We start from the raw sequence: 25,221 nt of genomic DNA on the forward strand, positions 1-25,221 counted from the left end.
CAGAAGTCCAATGCCTTAACCACTGAGCTAAGCACTGAGGTAAATGTGTGGTGAATCACCAGTCCATCAGCAAGTCCATATGCACTTTAATTCTTATTGCGCAAGATCCAACAATCATCATCTATCCATTGTTACCCAGATGAGAACGGGTTCCCTTCTGAGTCTGGTTCCTCTCAAGGTTTCTTCCTCATATCATCTTAGGGAGTTATTTCCTCGCCACCGGCTTTCCCATTAGGGATAAATTCACACGTAAAATCTGTATCCTGTGTTCATATGTTTCTGTAAAGCTGCTTTGAGACAATGTCCATTGTTAAAAGTGCTATACAAATCAAATTGTATTGAATCATCAACAAAGACACAAACAGATACAATACGTATTCAGACACTTTGGTGTTTGTTTTTTAATATACTTCCAGTGCATAGCAATGTCAAATTTTGACTTTGTACTTAAAAATATGGGGGGGTATGTACACAAGTAACCATAAAAAAAAAAGGTATGTCTTAAAATCTAAATCGATAGGTAAAAAACAAAACGTATTCCCATACTATTAACAAATTAACAACACTGTGTTGCAAAGCCACTGTTGGCAAAAGACATCTACAGTAAGAAGTGCTTAGCTTTTTGCTGCATTGTGGCTTAATTTTGTCCCATTCCTCTTGTCAAATCTTCAATTCCCCCAAGTTTAGAGGGTCCCACAATATTAAAACTCGCCATAAATAAACTCAGGAGATTAGCAAGGCTATGCAAGCGCTTTCTGATGTGGAAAAATGTAAACATTTAAACTAGATCATGATGCAACTTGCGGAAACTCAATTTTATAAATGGCCACTGGAAGCTATTCAAACTCAGTCACTTGTAGTGGATTTATATTCAACTGTTTTTTACTCATTTTGTGTTAGTAGATGGGAAAACCTGAACTGAAACTACAGAAATGGACAAGAAAATCATAAATATCTCAATATATTTGTAGCACGGCAAAGAAAACTCAATGTATTGAAGATCAGGTAGGTGATCATTGCAAAGAATACATTCATAAAGTTACAGAGTTCCAATCTCTCCACCAAAAAAAAAGAAGGTATTTTCGAGTGCTTAGTGTTAGTCCTTTTGATCATATCATCTTGTCAGGCTTCTGCACAATATCCACAATTAACAGAAAATGGATGAAAACACAGCAATCACATAAAATCTGCAATAGATTTGAAAATGTACAAACCTCTGATTTCAAAAACCATACTATGATCATCAAATTAAGCGATCATGTTTTATTGCACTGATCACCCTAAGAGGCTCTGTTTCCAAACATGTTGACAGGGGAAATAATGAGGTCTAATTTACAATAAAGAAACGGCTCGACGCATTACATGTCCAAAATACGTCCAATTTAAGACAACACGTGAAAATAAAATTGGTTTTGGAGAGACTCATAGTCAGACTTCGCAATGTTGTGTTAAGCATATGGAAATGTGACTGTGCAAGGAATTAAGAGCAAACTGTGCACTATACAAAAATAATTTACTCAGATGTTAAAATCATGTTTTCTTATTTCAAATAGTGCATGTGATTTCCAATAAGAAAGTGATTACACTGAATATTGTAACCCACCTGATCTCTTCAGGGAACTGGGCATTGGTGACCAGGAAGCTGGAGATGTGGCACTGGTGGAGGAGACGCAGGAAGGAGTTGATCTCTGGGTACATGATGGGCTCGCCCACTAGAGACAGAGCACAGTGCTTCACCGCCAAACCCTCCTCAAAACGCTCCGGCCGAACTCCTGGGACACCTGACACAGACACATACACAGCTTATTAACACTGAAGATAGACAAGCCTGTAGTCAGAGGTGCAAACATTGCTAACAAGATCAGAAAGAAAAACTATGAGCGCTGGATAAATGGCAGTCACTCTGAACCAATGCAGAATTCACTGTGAATGTTCCATGGAATGACAGCCATTAAAACGCTATATTATATGACCATCATGTGACTTTGTGTTAAAAGGTAACACATAGATATGTGTATCTATATGTGGAGATAAGGGATCCAGGTTCACAGAAAAAGTTTGCAACTGGCTCCCATATTACCATAGCAAAGGGTCAAAACTTGACTAAACCCTAGATGTTGACACCTCTGTGTTTTAAACCGTCACTTTCCTTAAGCAACTTTACTGAAACCCAGCTCCGGGCTCCTAATGAAAAAGCTTAACGCAAGAGAGAAGAAAAAAAAAAATCACCCAAGTGGATAGAACCTGATAGAAAATTGTCCAGTTCCTGTCCTAAACACTAGATAGAAGATGAAGCCAAACTCAAAAGTAGTGTTACTGGTTAATGGAATACAAATGGGCTTATTCGTCAAATCATTTACCCAAGAAATTAGGTATTCATGAAAATCCCATAAGTTCAGAAAAGCTTTCGTATCTCGCTTATGCGCCCGAGTTTGTGTAGATTTACGCACTAGAAGACAGAACCTTGACTGATCAGCTTCAAATCATTTAATATGCAAGGAGTATAACGCTTTGCAATTGCTTACGTGGTGTGTAAGTCGGTTCCGTTTGCATCTTCTTTTTGGAGACTTTCTGACCCCAAGACGCAACTAACTTCTGCAATTCTCCAGCTGTGATCCTTGGAGATTTTTTTGGCCACTCCAACCATCCTCTTCACAGTGTGTTGAGACGATATAGACACACGCCCAATTCCAGGTTGATTCATAACATTTCCAGTTGACTGGAACGACTTAATTATTGCCCTGATGGTGGAAATGGACATCTTCAATGCTTATGCTATTTTCTTATAGCCACTTCCCATTTTGTGAAGCTCAACAACCTTTTGCCGCACATCACAGCTATATTCCTTGGTCTTACCCATGGTTATGAATGACTAAGGGAATTTGCCCTATGTGTTACCTCATATTTATACCCCTGTGAAACAGGAAGTCATGGTTCAACATGGTCCTGTTCCTAGCCACCCATGCTGTACTAAAAAAAAAAGTAAAATATCAATGGGAATATACTTCAAATATATTTTTCTCATATGAATTCATAGTTGTGCCAATAATTGTTGCACACCTATATTTAACAAAGATATATATATTTTTTTATAAACCTGTGTTGTGTTTGCAATTGTTTGATATCCCTGACAGCAGAGTATTTTTGTGAATTTTTTGATCAAAAGGTTCAACAATAAAGACAATTTTCACAGCCTTCTTTACCAAGGGTGCCAATATTAGTGGAGGGCCCTGTAAATGGAGAACGCTCAGCAATTGCTTAAGTGGTGTGTAAGTCGGTTCCGTTTGCCATGGCATCTTCTTTTAATGTTGTGCAGCTCTTTATAGTAGATATTTTTTCCTCAGATTTCATGTAATTCTCATCTCACCTCATTTCATTCACATCTAATTCACCTTCTCTGTAATTCGGCTCCAGGTTTTGACCTTTTCAAGGGGCTGTTACACTGTTAAATAATGCATGTTTTTACTGGCACAGATGTGAGACAGAAAAACCGGGAAGTTTTATGGCATGATCTCTGTGTCTCGATTCTGAAGGTCTCAAGTCTATGTCACGATGTCTTGGTACAAGAACAGGAAGTATGACCTTCGATAGAGAGCCGTCTCTCTGGCTCCTATCCTCTTATCTTTTGTGTGTATATATATGGCATGCCTTTTTGAGCATTCAACTGAGAAGCTTTGAACTGAACTCTGCATTTGTGTGACTTCTTCCCGAGCTCGGACGAGAGGAAATCAGCCAGGGCAGGGTCCAAATTCTGGTATCGGACAAGAACTTGGCAATAACTTTCACTTCTTCCTCTCAGAAAGTCTTTTTCTTTTTGCCATTTTGTCAATTCAGCTCTGTGAGCTTTGCCTGTTATGGAGGTTGTTTTTTTTTGGATGTCAACAAATGCAAATTAGACTTTCATCAACATACGCACACGAGCAGGAAAAAAATAGATTTCTGAAACGTTTGTAAATCTGACATATTTTTAGTTCGGTTTGGCTGGAACAAACATTTACACATAAACTTACTAAAAGATAAATGAGACCCAGTGTTCTTATAGACAAAGAAAACCAGAATAAGGATTTTATATGAAGCAGGGCTAGTAACATAAAGTGAGTAGGATGTAAACAGACTGCCTCAGACATCTGCAATCTCTCTCTCTCTCTCGCCATCTCTCTTCATGTGTCATCTTGGCAAAAAAGGACCAATTGCTTTGACATTGTCTACCAACAATGCCATGTAACTGAGCTTATCATTAAATGATTGAAGCCTATAGTTATCTTGAATGAAGGGTGATTATCATCAGGCTCCGAACCAGAGCCACTCATCAGACTAAATCCTGCTTTAGCAAACCTGGCCCAGCCCAGAACGTTCAAATTTAATGCCACTCTACGCTTATGTAATCAGAGACGCACATGCGTTCAGTCAGAACAAATTCAGATTTTCTGTGCATGTCAGCTTATGATGAAAATTCCAGACAATGAATGTCAGATAAGGCTAGGGCTGGGCTAGGTTAAGGCTATAATTTTAAGGCTAAGGCTAGACAAGGCTATCATTTTATAGGCTTCAATTAAATAATAACCTAAATATATTTTTTTTAAAAACTCAATGAGGCTTTGTTTTGTTTTAGCACTTCCGTCAGTGAAACAACTCAATACAGCCTTGTTGTGTCGTGTTATTGCAATGAGAAACAGCCTGAGGGCGCTATGGGAAACGATTTTGTGATTGACCCATGGAGAAGGGGAAGCAGTGGAATGAGGAAGTGGAGAATTGGACACCGGTCGCATGTTTCTCTCTCATTAGGCACGAATCCAAAATGTTCCCGAATCGCCAATGTAACACTTGGTTTCCCAGCAAGCTCCATCGCAGCGGCAGAACCCGAAGTGAAATTGCAGAATTCGCCTGACTGGATTTCGCCGTGCTCAAACAAACCCGCGCCAAACTAACAGACAATACCATATAAGGTGTTTGATTATGATTACAAAATTTGTGTATTAACATAAAATCTCCCGTTATATGGTAGGCTATAAATACAAATGAATATAGCAACTGCTATTATTAGATTTGTATACAAAAACGTTGTACTTTGTCCTTGTCATAGTGCCCACTCAAGCAGAAACATTAACATGCCGTGTGATGTGACACTACCACTGGTGGAACTCCACCACCGTGGTAGCAAACTACCACCGTGGTGGTGCGGTTGTCATGGCCACCGTCACAGCCCTAGACAAGGCAGAGCAAAGCATCAAAAATCCTACTTGCTTTGAGTGGTATAACAACGCCAACAATGCAAAAAGAACCTTGTCATCACCAGGAAGGAACATTAAGGTAGTAAGTTCACCATAAGAGTCACCATGACAGACATTTGGTATCAAAGTAGCAATATCCCCATCGGGGGTCAACCAGAACTCTAGTTCTCTGTAACGGAGCTCCAATGCTCCTCAGGGTATTAAATGCATGAAATAAACTACATTTTGTGAACATTGAGGCTTCAATTTGTCCAAACAGAGACTGATTCTACAAATGGATGGACATATTTTTTAACACTGTCCATTAGTTATAATATTTTCTACATCACGCTGGCAGCGTAAAAACACCACGTATAGTTTCATCACCGGCTCATTGCTTTGCAAATGTTATAGGAAGGCAGCCAACTTACAGCTATTCTGCTGTCCTCTGCACTTGAAAAAAGTCTGGGTACAACAGCCTTCTGAAGGACATGATTTCAAATTATATGGTAGAAATAAACATGTTACACCCAATCCAATAACAATGCTACAGTACAGTCATGGTCTTTCTGAAACATGGCAACAGTGTTATATCACCACCGTCAGTCATGTCTCCTGCTTCCCTTCTTTTTGCCGTTCCAGTCGAACATAATCTTTTGGACAGGATACAAATAATCAGCATTCTTTTCATGCATATGTATTGAAAAGGAAGAGCACAGAAAAACTGAGTACCTCGGAACTGGCGGATCATGTTACGGTGGTTCTCCAGTGCTTCCTGGAGGATCTTCTCAGCGGGGTCCATCTTCCAACGCCACTCAGTGCCTACGGGGTTCGTGTGGTGTCTGTGGTGAGACAAAAATACAAGAGAACAGTGGCTGTGAGCAAGGTGTAATGTGGAAGGAAGGGAAGGAAGTAAGGGAAGGTACCATCTAGGAGGTGGGCGAGAGATGCCTAGGCCAAAAAGAAAGTCCAATTTTGGGGTAGCAAGGATAGCAGTGTTAAGAGAACTGGAGGGTCATATCTTAGGACTGGCTAGGTGCTGGAATGTTGTTGCATGTCATACACAATAGACTTCACTTATAACACTCAGAGACTGTTATGCTGCTAGTACAGTTAAGGTCAAATGTTTACATAATCCTAGGTTATAGATATTCAAACTAAATTTTGCTAACTCCACACATTTCATGTTACCCTACATGTTATTTACTTAATTTCCATAAGTGATCATTCCAAAATAATAGTTGCTTTTATTTACTATATCAGATTCCAGAAACTGATGTAATGACTTTTTGAAGTTTCTGACTGGCCAATGGCATAATTAGGAGTAAGCTTTAAGCACACCAATATCAAGCCCTTTGCCTTTGATATTGTACCATGCCCTTAATATTGAAAATCAAAGCAACTCACCCAAGAACCACAAACATATGTCCAGTTCTTCCTTAAAAACTATTTTCCAACAATGGAAGATACTACAAGCATCAGTATAAACACCTGTATGCAAATATAAAAATCTTTAAGAGGATGTAAGAGGATCCTTACAAGGGTGGGGATAAAGTCTTGTACAATCAGGCCAGGAACACACTAAATAAGGAAATCAGAGTGTCTAAAAGAAGATACTCTGAGAAGCTGAAAAACAAGTTTTTAGCTAATGACCCTGCATGAGTGTGAAGTGGCTTGAAACAATTTATGAATTACAGGACTCCTACCCCCAACCCTGTGGTGGACCAAAAACTGGCTGACAACCTGAATGTGTTCTACTGTAGATTTGAAAAGTCCAATCTCGCACCCCACACCTGCTCTGACCTTCATTCACACACACCAACACCTCCTGTAACCCCCCTACTCCACCCTCCTGATACTCAACCTGCACTTAAGCTCGGTGAAGAAGAGGTGTGCCATGTCTTTCCGAAACAGAAGACTAGGAACTCTTCAGGCCCAGATGGGATTTCACCCACGTGTCTCAGATCCTGTGCTAACCGGCTGGACCCCATCTTCACACAGATCTTCAATAGACCACTGGAGAAGTGGGAAGTTCTATGCTGCTTCAAACGCTCAATCATCATTCCTGTCCCAACCAAACCAAAAATCACAGGACTTAATGACTACAGACCTGTCGCCATGATGTCTGTGGTCATGAAATCATTTGAGAGACTGGTGTTGGCCCACAAGAAAAACATCACTGGACCCTTTCTAGATCCCCCTCAATTTGCTTACCAAGCAAACAGGTCTATGGAGGATGCAGTCAACATAGGATTGCATTATATCCTGCAACATCTGGACAGACCAGGGACACATGCAAGGATCCTTTTTGTGGACTTCAGTTCGGCGTTCAAGACAATCATCCCAGATAAAGTCCAGATTAAACTACACCAGCTCTCTGTTCCCACGTCTATCTGTCAGTGGATTATCATCTCTCTGACAGACAGGCAGCAGCTTGTGAGACAGGGGAAATTCACTTCCAGCACCTGTACAATCAGCATGGGTGTTCCCCCAGGGATGTGTGCTCTCTATTACATTTTTATTTTATTTTTTTATTATCTGTGTCTTGTTGCTGTTTTGTATTGTTGTGCACTGGAAGCTCCTGTCACCAAGACAAATTCAATAAAGCTGATTCTGATTAAACAGATTAAATATATATATATATATTTTTTTTTTTACAGAATATAGATTTGATTTAATCAATGAGCTAAGCTCCTCTCAGACTCATCCACACCTTACAAATTAGAATCTGACAAGCATTTCAGCTCTGTTCACATCAGCAGAAAGGGCATTTATGGCAGCGAGCATGCCTTGCCCTTTCACTCCTCTGAGAAAACTCATAAGAAGAAAAGAAGGTGAACGCAGTCATCCTCATATTCATCCAGTTCTTAAAATAATCACTAGAAGAAGCGAAATCACTAGAGGAAGGTTCTTCACAGCAGAGGGCTATGTATAAATTAATCGGTGCTTTATATAATTTAATGCTTTATATTAAGGTTTCTTTAACTAATAGTATTCACTGCATTAGGTAACATTAACAAAGCATGTTAGCACATAGACGGAAGATTGCCTTGCACTTCCGGGGTCGAATCCTGCCTCCGCCATGTGTGTGTGGAGTTTGCATGTTCTCTCCATGCTTCAGGGGTTTCGTCCTCCCAAATTTTTTTTTTTTTTTTTTTTTTTTTTTTTTTTAAATGTATCAATGATTTTAATAGTTTTTTTCTTGTATTACCCGTAAAAAGTGTAGGATTCAAACAGCAAGCCGAGACGAGTAGAATATTATTCAGTTATTATTCAGCTAAGATTAGTGCTGTGGCGTATTAATCGCTGTGGCCTGACCAAGCATAATCTTGGCATCAACTCAGCTTTCCAATAGCCTGTATCCTTCACACACACTATTAAAATAAAAAGGGCTTTGAAGCATAGAAAGTGTCCTCTCTGATAATGTCAGCAAGCCATAAAGTGATCATTTGTTGATCTGGAGTATTTCATGGATAATATTACATATTGGTACAATCCTACGTCCTTGAACAGACCTCAAGAAGAAGAAAAGCACGGGTAGCGTCAGTGTATACCCAGCGTTTGTTTACAGAAACATGTCTGTACGTTTACACCTTGTCAACATCTCAGAACTCAGAATCTGCATGGTGGAAGGCAAGTCATTCTCAATCCAGCCTTCCTAAGAGATCTGCAGATTATTCATGACAGCCCTCCTCAGACACCTTTTCATTTGTGGGGAAACCAGCAGACTACCTTGTGTTTTATGCACTGGTGTCAGCACAAATCTGTGTCACTGTATCTTCAGCTATGCTTTCATTTATCTGAGCTATTTAACACACCTGTATGCAGGAAGTTGCAAGTATTTTAGTATCTATATCTCTCAAGGCTTATCAATCACAATGACAGTGAATTATCTAACTGAGGATCTTGAAATTAAAGTGCTGGAATAAAATAAAAGAAAAAGATCTGGCTAAAAAATTGAAAAGTACATCGCAAATACTCACTAGAAACTTTGCATCGCTTATCATGAAAGAGCAAAATGTCGGCTTACCTCCAGCAAAACACACACTTGTTGGCACAGGCCAGACTGGGAGTGGTCTCCATACACCGGTGAGATTCAATGCCGTAAAACGTGTGTTTGTAGCATCCTCCTCTCCCTCTCAGCATGGACTGGATAAAATTCCACAACCAAATATTTCATACACTCCTTGATGTAGGCACCGATCATTTAGGACACTTCAAATCACAAAGTGAAAGCAACATCACAGAGAAATAAAGCCTACCTTGGTCCAACGACACAGCTTTACCCCGGAGTGACTGCCTATTAGTTTATATCCTGTAGAAAAGAAAGGAAAAAAACCCACACATGAACACAGAAATGCACCAGTTTAATCAGTTAGTTCATATAACTATTAGTTCCCAACTAGACTGCTCAAAGTAGATCAACAGAACCGAATTAAACAAATGAGACAAAAATATTATTCTTGGTCATTTATTTATTGAAGAAAATGACCCAATATTACATATCAGTGAGTGGTAAAAGTATGTGAACCTCTGCTTTCAGTATGAGGTGTGACCCCCTTGTGCAGCAATAACTGTAACTAAACGTTTGCGGTAACTGTCGATCAGTCCTGCACATCGGCTTGGAGGAATTTTATCCCGTTCCTCAGTACAGAACAGCTGCAACTCTGGGATGTTGGTGGGTTTCCTCACATGAACTGCTAGCTTCAGGTTCTTCCACAACATTTCTATTGGATTAAGGTCAGGACTTTTACTTGGCCATTTAAAACATTAACTTTATTCTTCTTTAAACATTCTTTGGTAGAACGATTTGTGTGTTTAGGCTCATTGTCTTGTTGCATGACCCACTTTCTCTTGAGATTCAGTTCACGGACAGCTGTCCTGGCATTTTCCTTTATAATTCTCTGGTATAATTCAGAATTCATTGTTCCATCAATCATGGCGAGTCGTCCTGGTCCAGATGCAGCAAAACAGACCCAAACTATGATACTACCACCAGCATGTTTCACAGATGGGATACGGTTCTTATGCAGAATGCAGTGTTTTCCTTTCTCCAAATATAACCTTTCTAAATTAAACCAAAAACTTAGATTTTGTCTCCTCCGTCCACAATACATTTTTCCAATAGCCTTCTGACTTGTCCACATGATCTTTAGCAAACTGCAGAAGGGCAGAAATGTTCTTTTAATAATGAATTCCAGCACAAAGCTATCATATACAGTACCTCGCCTGCCATCACAACATACAGTTAAACTTGCAGTTAAACATGTTGACAGATAGACGGTACCCAGTCTAAATCAACAACAAAACCGTTTTATGTCACCAAAATCACTGTTTCCCTGTGGAGAGAGTGGTGCTGCTTTGCCAACAGGCACTGGTTTAGATTTGACGCCTTTAACACTGCAAGCAAAGTTCACTCAAATTCAAATCTGACCCAGTTTACGCTGACCTTCTCAAAGCACAACCAATAAGCTGAGCCCTCATGTGGAGTAGCAAAGATGCGGCTCATTAGATACAATGAAGACATTTTCGTTAGAGCACATGATTATTTGCATGTCTCAATATCCAGAGTTATTTGGTTTAAAGAAAACAGAGTCTCGTGCACCCATTTTCTTGCCCTACATGTTTTCTCCAAAGGACAACCAACGCCAGAAGCTTTTTGAGTTTGAAACTTAGAAACATGCAGTACGGACTACATTTTCATGAATGATTGACGTTTTCAAAAGCGTCCTGATGACATAGCACTGCATCAACCTTGGGATAAAAATGCTCATCATTTGTATGGTGAGCCCTGTAGGCACCCTTACACGTGACGTGAGGAAAAAAACACCACAGCTCATAGCGGAAACATGATCCAACAACTTGCTGAGTTTTTAAATCAAGGACACAAACACATTAGAAAATTAGGAGAGAATAATAATCATATACTGGTTTGTATTTTAGCCTTAGTCTGTACTAATGCATATAACCAGCTCACCGTATGCAGCTCATTACAGCTTTTACTTACCTGCTGTGCTAGCCACAGAATTACTGATGTATCCACTGTTGCTACATAATGGAAACTATGTTAATGTAATTTCCTGTAAACTACAACCGTGGTCGTGACCTGAATAAATACTAACCAATTATTAAGCTGGTTTTGGCCCCAAAAAAATTAATGGAACTGTGGGACACCACATACAGTACAGTGTGCAAATACTATGTACAGGGATGTAAATCGACACCTCATCTCTGATATAGGAAATGATACAGTGTGTGATACTAGTGAGGCCTATTTAATGAGCCCCTAGCAAGTACAGGAAACTGAATAGAATAGATTACTGATTATTTGTGAATATAATCCCATCAATCACTGGTTTCTTGTACAAACATTATCACAGAGAAACCTATGAATGATATGGAGATGACAAGTAATTTATGTAAATGTGCTGCACTGAGTATGAACCCACATCATGATGCTTATTCCACTGCAGGTAATGTAAAACTCAGAGCTCTCTCCTTGCCTTTTATGTAAATGTGTTGTACCGAGTATGTTAAATTTTCAAGTACTAAATATTGAATACTCAGGAAGTGGCATATATAAAAGCTTTACTAGAGATTACTTGGAATTGCACTGCAACAGAACATACATAACATAAAATAAACAGCACAAAACTGTACACTGCTAAAGCTGGGTATTTATTACATGATATTTGTCAAGGCATATGCTGAGTTGTTAATTCATTATTATTTGCAAGATTGGTGAACTGAAAAAAACTGAATACATACACAATATGCCCAAAAGTTTGTGGACAGCCCATTCCAAAAGTCACAGGCATTAATATGGACCTTGTCTCCTGTCTGCTGCTATTACAAGCTACACACTAGATTTTGGAGCATAGCGCTGAGGATTTGCCCATTCAGCCAATGAAGGTGAGGAGGCCTGGCACACGGTCAGTGTTCCACTTCATCCTAAAGGTGTTAAGTGCAGTTGAGGTTAGGTCTCGGTGCAGGCCACTCATGTTCTTATGCACTAACCTTGGCAATCCATATCTTTATGGAGCTCGCTTTGTATGCAGGAACACTGTCGTGCTTGAACAAAATTGGGCAAAAAGTTCCAGTGAAGGAAGATCTTAGACGTCCTATACAATTGTGCGCTTCCAACTTTGTGGTAAGAGTTGTAGTTGGCCCTTCACAGCATGAAGGTCTGGTGTTCACATACTTTTGGTCATATAGTGTATATATGAACTTGCACAAGCTTGCACTTCATCTCTGCAGTTTATGACCACACCCTGAAGGTCACCAATGAGTATTCATTACCACATAAAATCCATCACACAAGTCAGGTTTCCACATGGAACCAAGCAAAAAGGACAAAGTCAGAACTTCAACATAGTATTTTGATTAGTCATTGGAAGTCTTGACCAGTTCATCCTCTCACCCCTAATAATTCCACTTCACCAATTGTTGGTACTGATAAGCTTCCAACCTGAAAATACTAATTTGTTGGAATGGCTGGAAGTAGCCATTAGAAGATAATGAGACTTTATTGGTCACCTATACATTACAGCACAGTGAAATTCTTTTATTTGCATACCCCAGCATGCTAGGAAGTTGGGGTCAGAGCAAAGGCTCAGCCATGATACAGCGCCCCTGGAGCAGAGAGGATTAAGGGCCCTGCTCAAGGGCCCAACAGTGGCAGCATGGCAGAGCTGGGGCTTGAGCCCCCGACCTTCTGATCGGTAACCCTTAACCGCTAAGCCACCACTGCCACTGCTCCCCCCACTGGGCAAGTTGTGGCTATGAAGGGATGGACATGGCCAGCAACAATACTCAAATAGGCTGTGGCATTCAAGTGATGTTTGACTGGTATTAAAAAGACCAACGTGTGTCAAAAAAAGATTCCTCACACCATTTCACCAACACCACCACCAGCCTGGACTGTTGACACAAGGCAGGTTGGGTCCGTGGATTCATGCTGTTGGCGCCAAATTTTGACCCTACCATCTGTGTGCCTCAGCAGAAATCGAGATTAATCAGACCAGGCTACGTTTTCAACTATCCAGTTTTGGTGAGTATGTTTCTGTTCTTGGCTCAAAGAACTGGAACCTAACATGGTCTTCTGCTGTTGTAGCCCAACCACCTTAAGGTTTGATGTGTTGTGTGTTCTGAGATGCTTTTCTACTGTGGGTATCTGAGTTACTGAAGCCTTTCTGTCAGCTCGAACCAGTCAGGCCATTCTCCATTGACCTCTCTCATCAATGTGGTGTTTCTGTCGGAGGAACTGCCACTCAGTGAATGTTTTTTCTTTACCGCACCACTCTGCGTATACTCTATAGACTGTTGTGAAAATCCAAGGATATCAGCAGTTACTGAATTAACCACTTGAGATATTTGCATTAACAAGAATTTACTACCAATGGAGTAACAGATGGAATGACACAAAGATGGCAAAAATCTTAGACAGCCAGAAAATGGGCCATGAGTTCCTGAACGTGTAAAGTAACATCCCTGTATGGCAAACAAGAAGGAAACTATTGACATTTTCCACATTTGACCTTGTTGTAAACTTGACCCTATTTGGATTCATTCCAAAATCTAATCAGTTCATCTGCCGTTAATCTATAGCGATAATTACATATAAATCCTACAAACATCCGACCACTCGCTCTTGAAATAGCACGCTAATGAGAATCTCAGACATCCACACGGGGATTATCTCTTGGAAGCTAATGATTCACATGATAATGGTATGGCGTTAACATAATACCCCAAAAATATATGAGTATATGATATAACACTCTGCTCTACTTGCACGTCATACTGCAAGGCATCAGCAAAAAGTACAACAAAATCCATTATTTCGTTTAGGACTTCTTAATCTGGCTAAAACGTCTTTCCCCCTGGAGAGCTATAAATAAGGTTTCTCTTCATCAGAAAAGATTAAAGGCTTCAGTAACATGACATGCATGCTTAAAATAATAACAAATGGGGAGTACACAATAAAAAAAGGTAGAAGAGCAGACCAAAAACTGAGATTTACTGTAATACAACGTGATCAACCAGGAAAAGTGTGAAAAGCTACTGATTTTACCTGGAGCACCCTGTACTGTAAAACAACAACTCATCTCAAGACATGACTAAAAGATTAACAGTGAGTTTACAGTATCATGTACAGTCTCCTCCAAAAGTATTGGAACAGCAAGTCCACATCTACTGTTTTCACTATGCACCGAAGACATTTGGGGTTGAGATCAAAAGATAAATACGAGATGACAGATCAGAATTTCAGCTTTCATTTCCTCATATTTACATCTAGATGATAAAACTTTTTTCTTCCAAGTGAACAGAAATATTGGAACATGTGACTGACAGGTGTTTAATGCTGCCCAGGTGTGTCCTGTTAAATTGACTGTATAATAGCTCTGGATTTGAGCCCTCGGTTTCAGCTGTGAAGACTGCATTTGTTGTTAAAAAGGATAAACCTACACAAAGACCAGAGAGCTGTCTATGGAAGAAAAGCAAGCCATTTTGAAGCTGAGAAAAGAGGAAAAATCTATCAAAGCCATTGCGCAAGCATTGGGCATAGCCAATACAACAATTTGCAATGTCCTGAAAAAGAAAAAAAAGAAAAAAAAAAAAAAAAACACTGGTGTACTAACAACCAGACACGGAGCAGGTCGGCCAAGAAAAACAGCAGCAGTTGATGGCAGAAACATTGTGAGAACTGTGAAGAAAAACCCAAAAACAACAGTTAAGTCACATCACCAACAACCTCCTCAGGGCAGGTCCTGGTAGAGGCCATACCACGAATAGAATTGGCCTTGCTGTTCCAATACTTTCAAAGGGAGCTGTGATTAAAATAAAACTCAATCCCTTAAGATCGGCACAGCAACATTTACATGATGTGAAAAATATTTACAGGTGAAAAATGTGAATTGAGGTTCATTCCTGAAAAAGTGGTGATCTATAGACACCTGCAATAGAGCGCAGTTGGGCAGCTTTCTTTCTACTCTTCCTGCAAAACACATCAGTTCTTCAATTAATGATCCAAAAACAATGGTTTTCTACTTATTTCACTTCACACTACTACTTGAGGTCTGGCACCAAATTAGCATTAACACATCTGTATCTGTACTTTTATGTGCTATGAAAACTCCTCTCATACAACAACTTTCACATCTCTTCTAATTAAGCCTGCAGGGATCGTTTGCCTTCTACATTAAAGAGCAAAACAGGGAAAGATGCCGAACAAGCAGTTCTGAAAAACCAGTTATGCAAATTGAGAACACAGTCTCTTCATCCTGACTATTCTAACTCTCTAAAAACCTCCAGGAAATTGCCAGAACAAGCCATCTGATTAATTAACTATAAACTTGCACAACTCTACTGCAGTTATTTTTGCTTTCACCTGGCTATGATATTTTCTGACAAACTTAGTTGGTTCTATTTTTCAGAATATGAATAAATTAGTCAATTAAATCAAATCAATTAGTCATTTAACCTGTTGTGACTCTAACCCGGTCCTGATGCACATTTCTAGACTGTAGTGCCAGCTGTAACCAATCATGTAACAAATCATATGAATGCACTTGCTGTAATAAGTTACTGTTTCTATTAGAGATGCACCGAGGTATTGGCCAATAATGAGTATTGGCCGATAAAGGCAATTTTTTACGCTATGGGCCATCTGCCGATAATTTAAAAACATCCGATGATCAGGGCCGATTATATCCTGTCAATCAAAAGAGGGGGGGAAAACACATTGATTTCATGCTGTGTATAAAGATGATGTCTCTTGTGTGGAATGACGACAAAACTACAGTTTGTAATCTCTGTAATCTCTGCACTGAACAAATTTTACACCGGACGCTGCAGCAGTGAAGCGGGAGTTTCGGCATAGAGTCAAATTATTTTTTTTGCCGAGCTGCTCGTGCTGAATTAAAGCGCCAGTACACTGTTGAAAGATTTAAATGAAGATGAGTGGCAAAAAAGTATATATTGCACAGAAAAGTATATTTGTACAGTAGTATATTTCATATCCAGTTAATGTTAATATATAAAAAAGTTGATATTATATATTACCAGTTTGATGTTAGTGATGAAGTAGAAATGCTTTTGTTTGTGCAGGGTGAATGTGAGACTAACAGGAGGATTTATAGAATTCAGTCCATGTTAATATGAATTAATAACATTCAATGAGTTAATAATCCTACTTTAATCTTCAGAATTGAGTTCATGTGTTAAAGTTAATTAGAGTCATGTGTTTTGTGTTTGAGACCAGTTACTGTGAAACAACTTGTTCACATGGAGAGAATAAAGTTTTTATTTGCATTTCCTTCAGAATTGTGGAATTAATTATTATTCATTTAAAAGAAGGAATAAAAGTCAGAACTATCAGTAGCACTCCTTCTTGAGATATCATGCTAAGGAGAATCTCGGACAGATGCACAGACTACCTGAAAAACACCAGGTGGTGGTGGGATTAAAAACAAAAAAGTTGCTTCAGTTCATGATGCTTAGCTAAATATTCACCTGTTAGTGTTGGTGGAATTAGGAAAAGCTGGGGGAACTAAATGGTGTGACATTTCAGATAAGCCATAGTGCAATGTGCTTCGTTCCACCATTTTGAGTGAAATGCTCATTGAGTGAGAATGCCCAGCTTGCATAGCATTGCTCCAAATTCCAAGTGGTGTCCAATGCCGCTTTTCCACCACAGGAACTAGGGACTTTTCTAGGGAGATTCCACTGCAGGGACCAGGGTCTAAATTAAGTTCCGGGTAAAATATTTACTGTACGTCTCAGTCATCTCAGCAATTGCTGATAAAATCTGTTTGCTTACTTTAAGTGTAGCAACAAGAGCATTCTGAATTCGCTTGACTAACACTGCTAGTCTCTTTTCCAGCATTTTCTCAATTACCTTTTTAACGAAGCAATACAACACAAACAGCAGCACAGCTCGAATCTCCTCCATGCTTATTGCTGTTGCAGTGTCGTTATCAGATTTCAGAAAATAAGACTGTCCGTTTTTAAAACACAAACCTTTACCCAAAGATAATTTTTTAAAAAATATTTCATTCCACCACTGGGAATCGAACCCAGTGAGAGTGAGAGTGCTGAATCCTAACCAACTAGACCACCATTGTACTTGCAGCAAACTATTTTGTTACTGTTCAAAGGGGGTTTTTTTTAAATGGTTTTTATGAGCTGTGCAAACATTTTACATTATTACATCATTAAAATCAGCTTACTTTGTGTCAATAATCAGTTTGATTGTAGCATACTTCGAGGCTTCATTAGCCTAATCTTCACGGTACTTTAGGCAACAAAGGTCTAGAGGAACCAAATGGCCCCTTGAAAAGAGTTCCTGGGATTAATTGTTCTGGGTAATTTCGGTGGAAAGCGGAAAGTGATTATCTAAATTAGCCTGACGATCTGTAAATGACATAAATAAGTACCCTTTCAAAAGTAAATATCTGACTGTAAAACTGAATCATGACTCCCATACTCCAATACTGTTATGGTTTATAATGGGAAAATACAGCACACACACAGTCTTATGTTGAGACAGTTGCTAATGATTGGTGCAGCAATGGTTCATGAGCTGAGCCACTGTACAAGATAGGAGAGTGTTTTACTCCATACTATAGTGCAAAGGTGCAGTGCTGAGCCCATTGTGTTAATATCCCGTGTTAGAAATAGCACACAAAGTAAGGAAAATTGCCAGCAGGTTGAAAACTGAAGCAGGTTGCACGCTGGTAGAAAGGAAAAAAAAATAGACTGTGCAATTATCATCAAAACCCTGGCATCTGGAGAAAACGAATACCTGAAATCTGTTCGATTTAGTCTTCATGTATAACAAGAAAGTTTTTTTAAATCAAGAAAGAAATAGCACATGTAATGACTGCAGATTAGATCAACCTACTGCAGGGTCAGTTTCAGCTTTGAAAGTGTAGTCAAAATGTAAAAATGTTCACCAAGAATAGATTTCATTTCAACAGTTGTGACCAGTGTTTTATTTCTGTGTCCCGTAATTTTCCACACTCGCCTAACAAAAGCATGTGTTTCAACATTAGCATTAATGCATTGTCATTTTTGCTGTTTTCTTTTTTTCCTCTGTATTAATCACTGAAAATTAGATACGGTCTGTTAATGTAGCTTTGGCAATATAACAACATAGTAAAAATTTGTGATCTGTTTTTCTAATATTTTTTATGTTTTGCCCATAAAATCCTCACAATTTTACAGAATTTTCCTCCTTTTCAGTAAAAATGGTATAAATATCATTGGGGAAAATTGGGCAATTCACTCTTGGTGATTAGAAATCACACAATATCCAACTTTCAATTTGTTGTTTAACCAAATGCACTAAATTCCACTGAAAAACAACAAATTATCACTACCACTAAAAACAAATTATTATCACTAATAAGAGACATCTCACCAAACCAGTTGAAGGTTTCCGAAACTGCCAGCCAGCATTTTATCTTGAAATTATTCTTTTCCTACTTCCTGCAATTAATGTGTTTTTGTGTTCTGTATTTTTAACTGCTTTTAGTAGGATTCAGTCAGATTTGAGTCATTTAGTAGCATATGCTGACTGGAATTTAGAGTCTGTGGCCCTCCCTCATGCACTTCTTGACTTCATATGCAATAAATATTTAAGTGCGCACCTAAAGTGGATCCCAAACAATCAGTACGTTTACATGGACAACAATATTCCCATATGAACCCAATTAAGATGATAATCTGTTTAAGAAACTAGCAAGTAAACAGCGGTTATTGATGACCTTAATCAGACTAAAGTCATACTCGTGGTAAACACAAATCGAATTAAGACGCGTGGAGTATTCCTGTTTTAGTCGCATTATTGATGTGTATTACAGACATGTACACACCTTAATCGCATTATTAATGTCGTGTGGGAGTTTTCACCGCATTTTGTGACAGGACACGTACACACACGGCAGCGCTCAACCTTTTGACGGCAAACAAGAGAGCACGGCTGCGTCCCAAACCGCGTACTTACCTGCTACAGTATATAGTAGGTGAAATACATGTATCCCGGCTACTATATAGTAGGTAAGTACGCGGTTTGGGACGCAGCCCACAGCTTCAAGCAGTCGTCTATTTGCACGTACGGCATGACAAATAATTAACCGCACTTGAAGCTTTCATAAAAATTAAAAACCCAAAACTGTACACGGTACCATAACAAAGACCAACTGCATGATGATACGTGAAATTCTGGAGGGGACGGCGTGGCACAGTGACATAATGATGTGTGGTGTTAATTGATCTATGTTCAATAATATGTAACACAGGAAGATGAAAGGAATATTCTAAACACGACTCATGTAAACACCTTAATCAGAATATTGTCTTACTCAGAGTAAGGTCAATAATTGGATTATTGCTGTCTGTGTAAACGTAGTCAATGATACAGTAATGCCAATGATCAGTTAAGTGAACTGATGACTGTAAACTGTGTTTATATCCTCTTTTCACACTGAACACATGTATCTGTACCTTGCTTAGTGAGCGCTTCTCTCAGTGCTGGAGTGATCATCTCCCTCGTCTCCTCAGGCTCAGCCTTCTTCAATCCGTTCAATTTGGACAGCCTTCCCAGCTGAGACGAGTCCTCTTCCACTTTCTGTAGCATATCAAACACATACACACAAACACACGCACTCTGAGTCACACACTCGCTTCATTGCTAATAGAAGACATGTACTGATAAAACCGAGTGTATTATCTTGATCTACATCCAGATTTCTGTAAGGCTGCCCACTGCTGTCAATTGTTAAAAGCCCTATATAAATAATATTGAAATGACTTGAATATTATGCTGACATGAGAATAATTAATATCGTAGTGATAGGTGTATTAATAAACGCATGTGTGCTGGTAAGATACAGCTACAGCTACATATATTAAGCTACATGCTTAATATACAGACAACGTCTGATAAGGAACAAAAATAAGTTAAACAATGTAGGCTTAAATGTAACTGGTACAAGTAGCAGCCTGGTGTGTATCCACAATTAATTACTTAATTACTATTCCAAGGAGCAGGTCATTGCAGTTTTTACTTCCTAAGTGCATGTCTTATTATCTCAGGCTGAAATATCACATCAAAAAGCAATATTCTGAAATGAGAAAAAATGGAAAGACTATTAGCCAGAGATGAAGGCTTGAATATTTTATAATGGCTGATAAGGAGTGCAAACAGTAGTTCTGCTTCTGAATCTAATTAATGTTCTTTTAAGTGAGCTCTGATGCACACAGACAAACCATTTGTTAGCTCATTAGGACTTCTACAGTTTACAGAGGACTGATTAGCACTTTATTAGATGCTACTGAACCCGATATTACATAGAGAGAGAGGATGGTGCTACATTGATGACATTACAGTGGCACTGAAGAGACTCTGCATCGACATCCTGTGGATCAGCAGCTGTGTATGTTAGTGTTTGGATGGATTTTTGGGGGAAATTATATTTTTGTTTGGATTTTATGTAATGGACCTAACAAAATAGTCCAGATTGTTGAAGTGGAACGAAATTTATTTATTTATTTTTTTAAACTGAAACGTTGTGAGTGCATATGTATTCATCCCATTTGCGATCAGAAGATCTGTTCCAACCAATTAGCTTCAGAAGTCACATAATTTGCTGATTAAAATCCACCTGTGTGTAATCAAAGTGTCACATTATGCCGGTATAAATACACCTGTTCTGAAAGGTCTCGGAGTCTGCAACACCACTAAGCAAGCAACAGAGCTCTCTAACCAGGTTAGAGACAAACGTTGTGGAGAAGTATAGATCAGGGTTGGGTTTTATATTATATATATATATATATATATATATATATATATATATATATATATATATATATATATATATATATATATATATATATATAAAAAAAGGGTACATACTTTTAGTACATAGTATAAGTATGCCAGTATGACATGATCACGTACTCCTTTGTTTCCCTTCATTTGTATTAATGTGTTTAACTCACTAACTATAGGACCCTCCACTAATATTGGCACCCTTAATAAATATGAGCAAAGAAGGCTGTGAAAATTGTCTTTATTGTTTAACCTTTTGATCTTTTGTTCGGAAAATTCACAAAAATACTCTGCTCTCATGTATATCAAACAATTGCAAGCACAACACAGGTTTATCAAAAAAAATATATCTTTGGTAAATATAGGTGTGCAACAATTATTGGTACCCCTATGAATTCATATGAAAAATATATTTGAAGTATATTCCCATTGATATTTTACTTTTTTTTTAGTACACCTGGGTGACTAGGAACAGGAAATTGTTCAACCATGATGTCCTGTTTCAGAGGGGTATAAATATGACGTAACACATACAATGGGTAAGACCAAGGAATATAGCTGTGATGTGCGGCAAAGGGTTGTTGAGCTTCACAAAATGGGAAGTGGCTATAAGAAAATAGCACAAGCATTGAAAATGGCCATTTCCACCATCAGGGCAATAATTAAGAAGTTCCAGTCAACTGGAAATGTTATGAATCAACCTGGAATTGGACGTGTGTCTATATCGTCTCAACACACTGTGAAGAGGATGGTTCGAGTGGCCAAAAAAATCTCCAAGGATCTCAGCTGCAGAATTACAGAAGTTAGTTGTGTCTTGGAGTCAGAAAGTCTCCAAAACTACAATCCGAAGTCACCGACATCACCACAAGTTGTTTGGAAGGGTTTCGAGAAAAAAGCCTCTACTCTCATCCAAAAACAAACTCAAGAGTCTTCAGTTAGCCAGACACTACTGGAACTTCAAATGGGATCAGGTTCTATGGTCAGATGAAACCAAAATAGAGCTTTTTGGGAATAAAACACCAGAGGTGGTTTTGGTGCACACAGAGAGGTAGCCATATGGAAAAGTGCCTCACGCCCACGGTTAAATATGGTGATGGCTCTTTTGACATTTTGTTATGATACATGACATGATGGACTTCATCAAATATCAACAGATATTAAATGAAAACCTGACTGCCTCTACCAGAAAGCTTAAGATGGGCCGTGGTTGGATCTTCCAGCAGGACAATGATCCAAAAGACACATCAAAATCAACACAAAAATGGTTTACTGACCACAAAATCAAGGTCCTGCCATGTCCATCCCAGTCCCCTGACATGAAACCCAAAGAAAACCTGTGGGGTGAACTGAAGAGGAGAGTCCACCAGCATGGACCTTGAAATTTGAAGGATCTGGAGAGATTCTGTATGAAAGAATGATCTCAGATCCCTTCCCATGTATTCTCCAATCTCATCAGGCATTATAGAAGAAGACAAAGCTGTTTTTTTTTTTGAAAAGCCTGTGTTTTGTTTGCAATTGTTTGATATCAATGAGAGCAGAGTATTTTTGTGAACATTTTGAACAAAATATCGAAAGACAATTTTTCACAGCCTTCTTTGCTCATATTTGCCAAGGGTGCCAATATTAGTGGAGGGAACTGTAGCTCACTATACGTTATTATGTTAAATTTGCTATGAATATCTAACCTAGTCAATTAGGTTCCTGGGCAACCAAAATATGAGACTGGGCAGCTCATTTGAGCTTTTGCTTCCACAGTGGACTAGCTAATAAACGCATCATTTGTCCCAACCCTGAACTGTTAGACCGTTCGTTCACATCTTTGGAAGATTTAAGAGTTTGAATCCTGACTATGCACAGATATCTGTAGCTGAGATGATTTGGGCCAGCTTCCTGTGCGAGTCAGAAGAATCAATCAGAGCAATGCTAGCACATCTTTCACAATAGGGTACTTCTAATTGGTGTAGTCCAGTTACTTATACATCTGTGTAATTATGCAAAACTGATGATCTCTTCTTTTCTACAGAGTACACCATATCCATTAAGGTATATGTCCCTTCCCTGACACCTGCTGTACAACTCTGTTATAGTTAGTCATACTCCACTTGCTGTCACCGCGTTGTTATTCTCAGATTTCCTTCAAGCAGCTAGAACATGAGTCTAAGCCATCCATTCGAGTTACAGCAGTCATGCAGGTGTTGATGCGAGCTGTGATCCACGAGAGGGCGGACCTGATGGCTGCCACGTTCAGACTGCTTTCACTCAAACTAATGACACTACAATGTGATATGCTTCTGAGTCAACTCTCGGCTGTGTCAGAAGTGCTCGAAATGCTCCCACACGCCTCAGTTAATGGATTTGATACATACCAATGCAAATGACCAAGAGTCCCTCATTTAACCACCACAGTATTCCGGAGTAACTAGCTCATAAAATCGGACACAAAGCTTTCAAATCAGCATGCAGAGTTACATCCTTCAAGCAGCTCATCAGTATTAGTGCTCAATACGACTGGAAACCTGATTAATTGGTTCCTCAGGCAATGTCTTTGTCTGTTGTGGCTGTGTGTCACCTTCCAACATCTTAAATGGGCTTTGAGTGATGAGTCGGTGGCACAGAAGAAGTGAAGAAGAGTCATTAACCTCAACATGCATGTAGGAGGCAAAAGTGGAACCGAGAAAGAAATCATAACCGACAGACAAGACTATAAAAACTGCATTACTCAATTCTGACACACACAATGGATTAACAAAAAAATATGACAAATGAAAAAAAGAATGCCAAACGAAAAAACTGAACTTGTGGCTCAGCACATTTACTCTATGAAGGATGACAAATATAATCCCAGTTTAAAGTCTGAACAGCAACCAAGTACAGGTAAAGGTCAATTAAAATGGGAAATGCTCTAGGAAATGCCCTGCTGCATTCATATATGCTACTAAAGACAGTAGCATTGAATCATGGTGATGCCACAGTGATGACAGTCAATGACATGGTGATGATATTGAATCATGGTGATGCCCATCTGTCGCTGGGAGTCCAAGAGAGCAAAATTAGCCATGCTCTGTGATTAGGATTGTTGGCATATTCTCTTCCTTTTCAATCACAGTGACACTAGTTAATCATGGCTGCCCATGAGCTCATGTATGAGGAACAGGGCAGATAGCACTTTCCTCAGAGTGTGTTCCACTGCCCTAACACAGCATGAGAAGCAGTTTGAGAAGATGGCTTCATGTGTCTCGGAGGAAGCACTTGCTTGCCCCACCCTTCACTATTGGTAACGGTCATGTGATAGGAGGACTTATACACAGGACTTCGCAGTTTTCTGATTGTTGCAGCCAAAAATGATCGATTTTTCTGCGGCTTTTTTCAAGATTTACATTTTTTGTGCTTTTTTTTGGTGGAAAACTACTTGAATTGGCGAAGTAGCAATTGCATGAAATAGTTCTTCTGCAGTTGATGTTTGTTTGACTTTTTAGCTGTACTCGTGTTCGACGCACATGAATTGGAAGAGGGCTTCGGCTGATTTGAGTGTTGTGATGATCTCACATGACACGTCTTGGGCCAAATCTGCGGAAAATCTGCGACAGTTCTGAAAAATTGCAAGCTCCTCCGAATATTGCGGAGTTTGCTTGACCTGTGATCGCAAATTCACGAAATCCCAGAGGGACTGGGAGATAGCTGGCTGGTGGGTGGGAATTGGCAAATAATCAAATTGTGAGAAAAATGGCCACCGACCACAAATTATTTCACAACGTATAACCTAAATCACAGTGAAAGAAGGACCACAATTTTTTGGCTTAGAATTGAGATTCCAACTCTGACCAATTCACTAAGGTACAATATTTACATTTAATAAAGCCTTACATTACCGTAGAAGACCATAGGAGCTACATTTTCCTAACAGATGTGTGTGAATGGCTGACTCGTCTGCATTTTGAATGACTATTGCACATTTGTACTGCGATTCCCTAAATCCTGTTTGAGTGCAAAGAGTGCATCATGTCCTCTGAAAGATGACAGAAAACCAGCAATCTTAACAGCTGGTTATATAATGTGTCTTCATTTCTGTTCATGAGGCCACTTGTTGGTGAAAACTGTTGTTGATAAACATGCTTGGAAGCATAAAGCGTCACCAGCAGGTTTGGAGTAAGATGGTGCGTCCATGACTCACTCACT

At 39.1% G+C, this 25,221-nt stretch overlaps 1 protein-coding gene across 1 annotated transcript in view; it reads right to left on the minus strand.

Annotated features, from left to right (window-relative positions):
- Window positions 1-25,221, minus strand: part of tyw1 (tRNA-yW synthesizing protein 1 homolog (S. cerevisiae)) — a 72,000-nt gene that overhangs the window by 30,120 nt on the left and 16,659 nt on the right. Inside the window, exons 8-12 of the mRNA XM_017491497.3 lie at window positions 19,719-19,842; window positions 9,473-9,525; window positions 9,241-9,359; window positions 5,943-6,052; window positions 1,604-1,781 (exon numbers count right to left, since the gene is read on the minus strand). Of these exons, the coding sequence (XP_017346986.1) occupies window positions 1,604-1,781; window positions 5,943-6,052; window positions 9,241-9,359; window positions 9,473-9,525; window positions 19,719-19,842 (584 nt within the window). The remainder of the gene's footprint in view (window positions 1-1,603; window positions 1,782-5,942; window positions 6,053-9,240; window positions 9,360-9,472; window positions 9,526-19,718; window positions 19,843-25,221) is intronic.

The sequence above is a fragment of the Ictalurus punctatus genome, chromosome 17 (assembly GCF_001660625.3).
Source record: "Ictalurus punctatus breed USDA103 chromosome 17, Coco_2.0, whole genome shotgun sequence".
Lineage (NCBI taxonomy): Eukaryota > Metazoa > Chordata > Actinopteri > Siluriformes > Ictaluridae > Ictalurus > Ictalurus punctatus.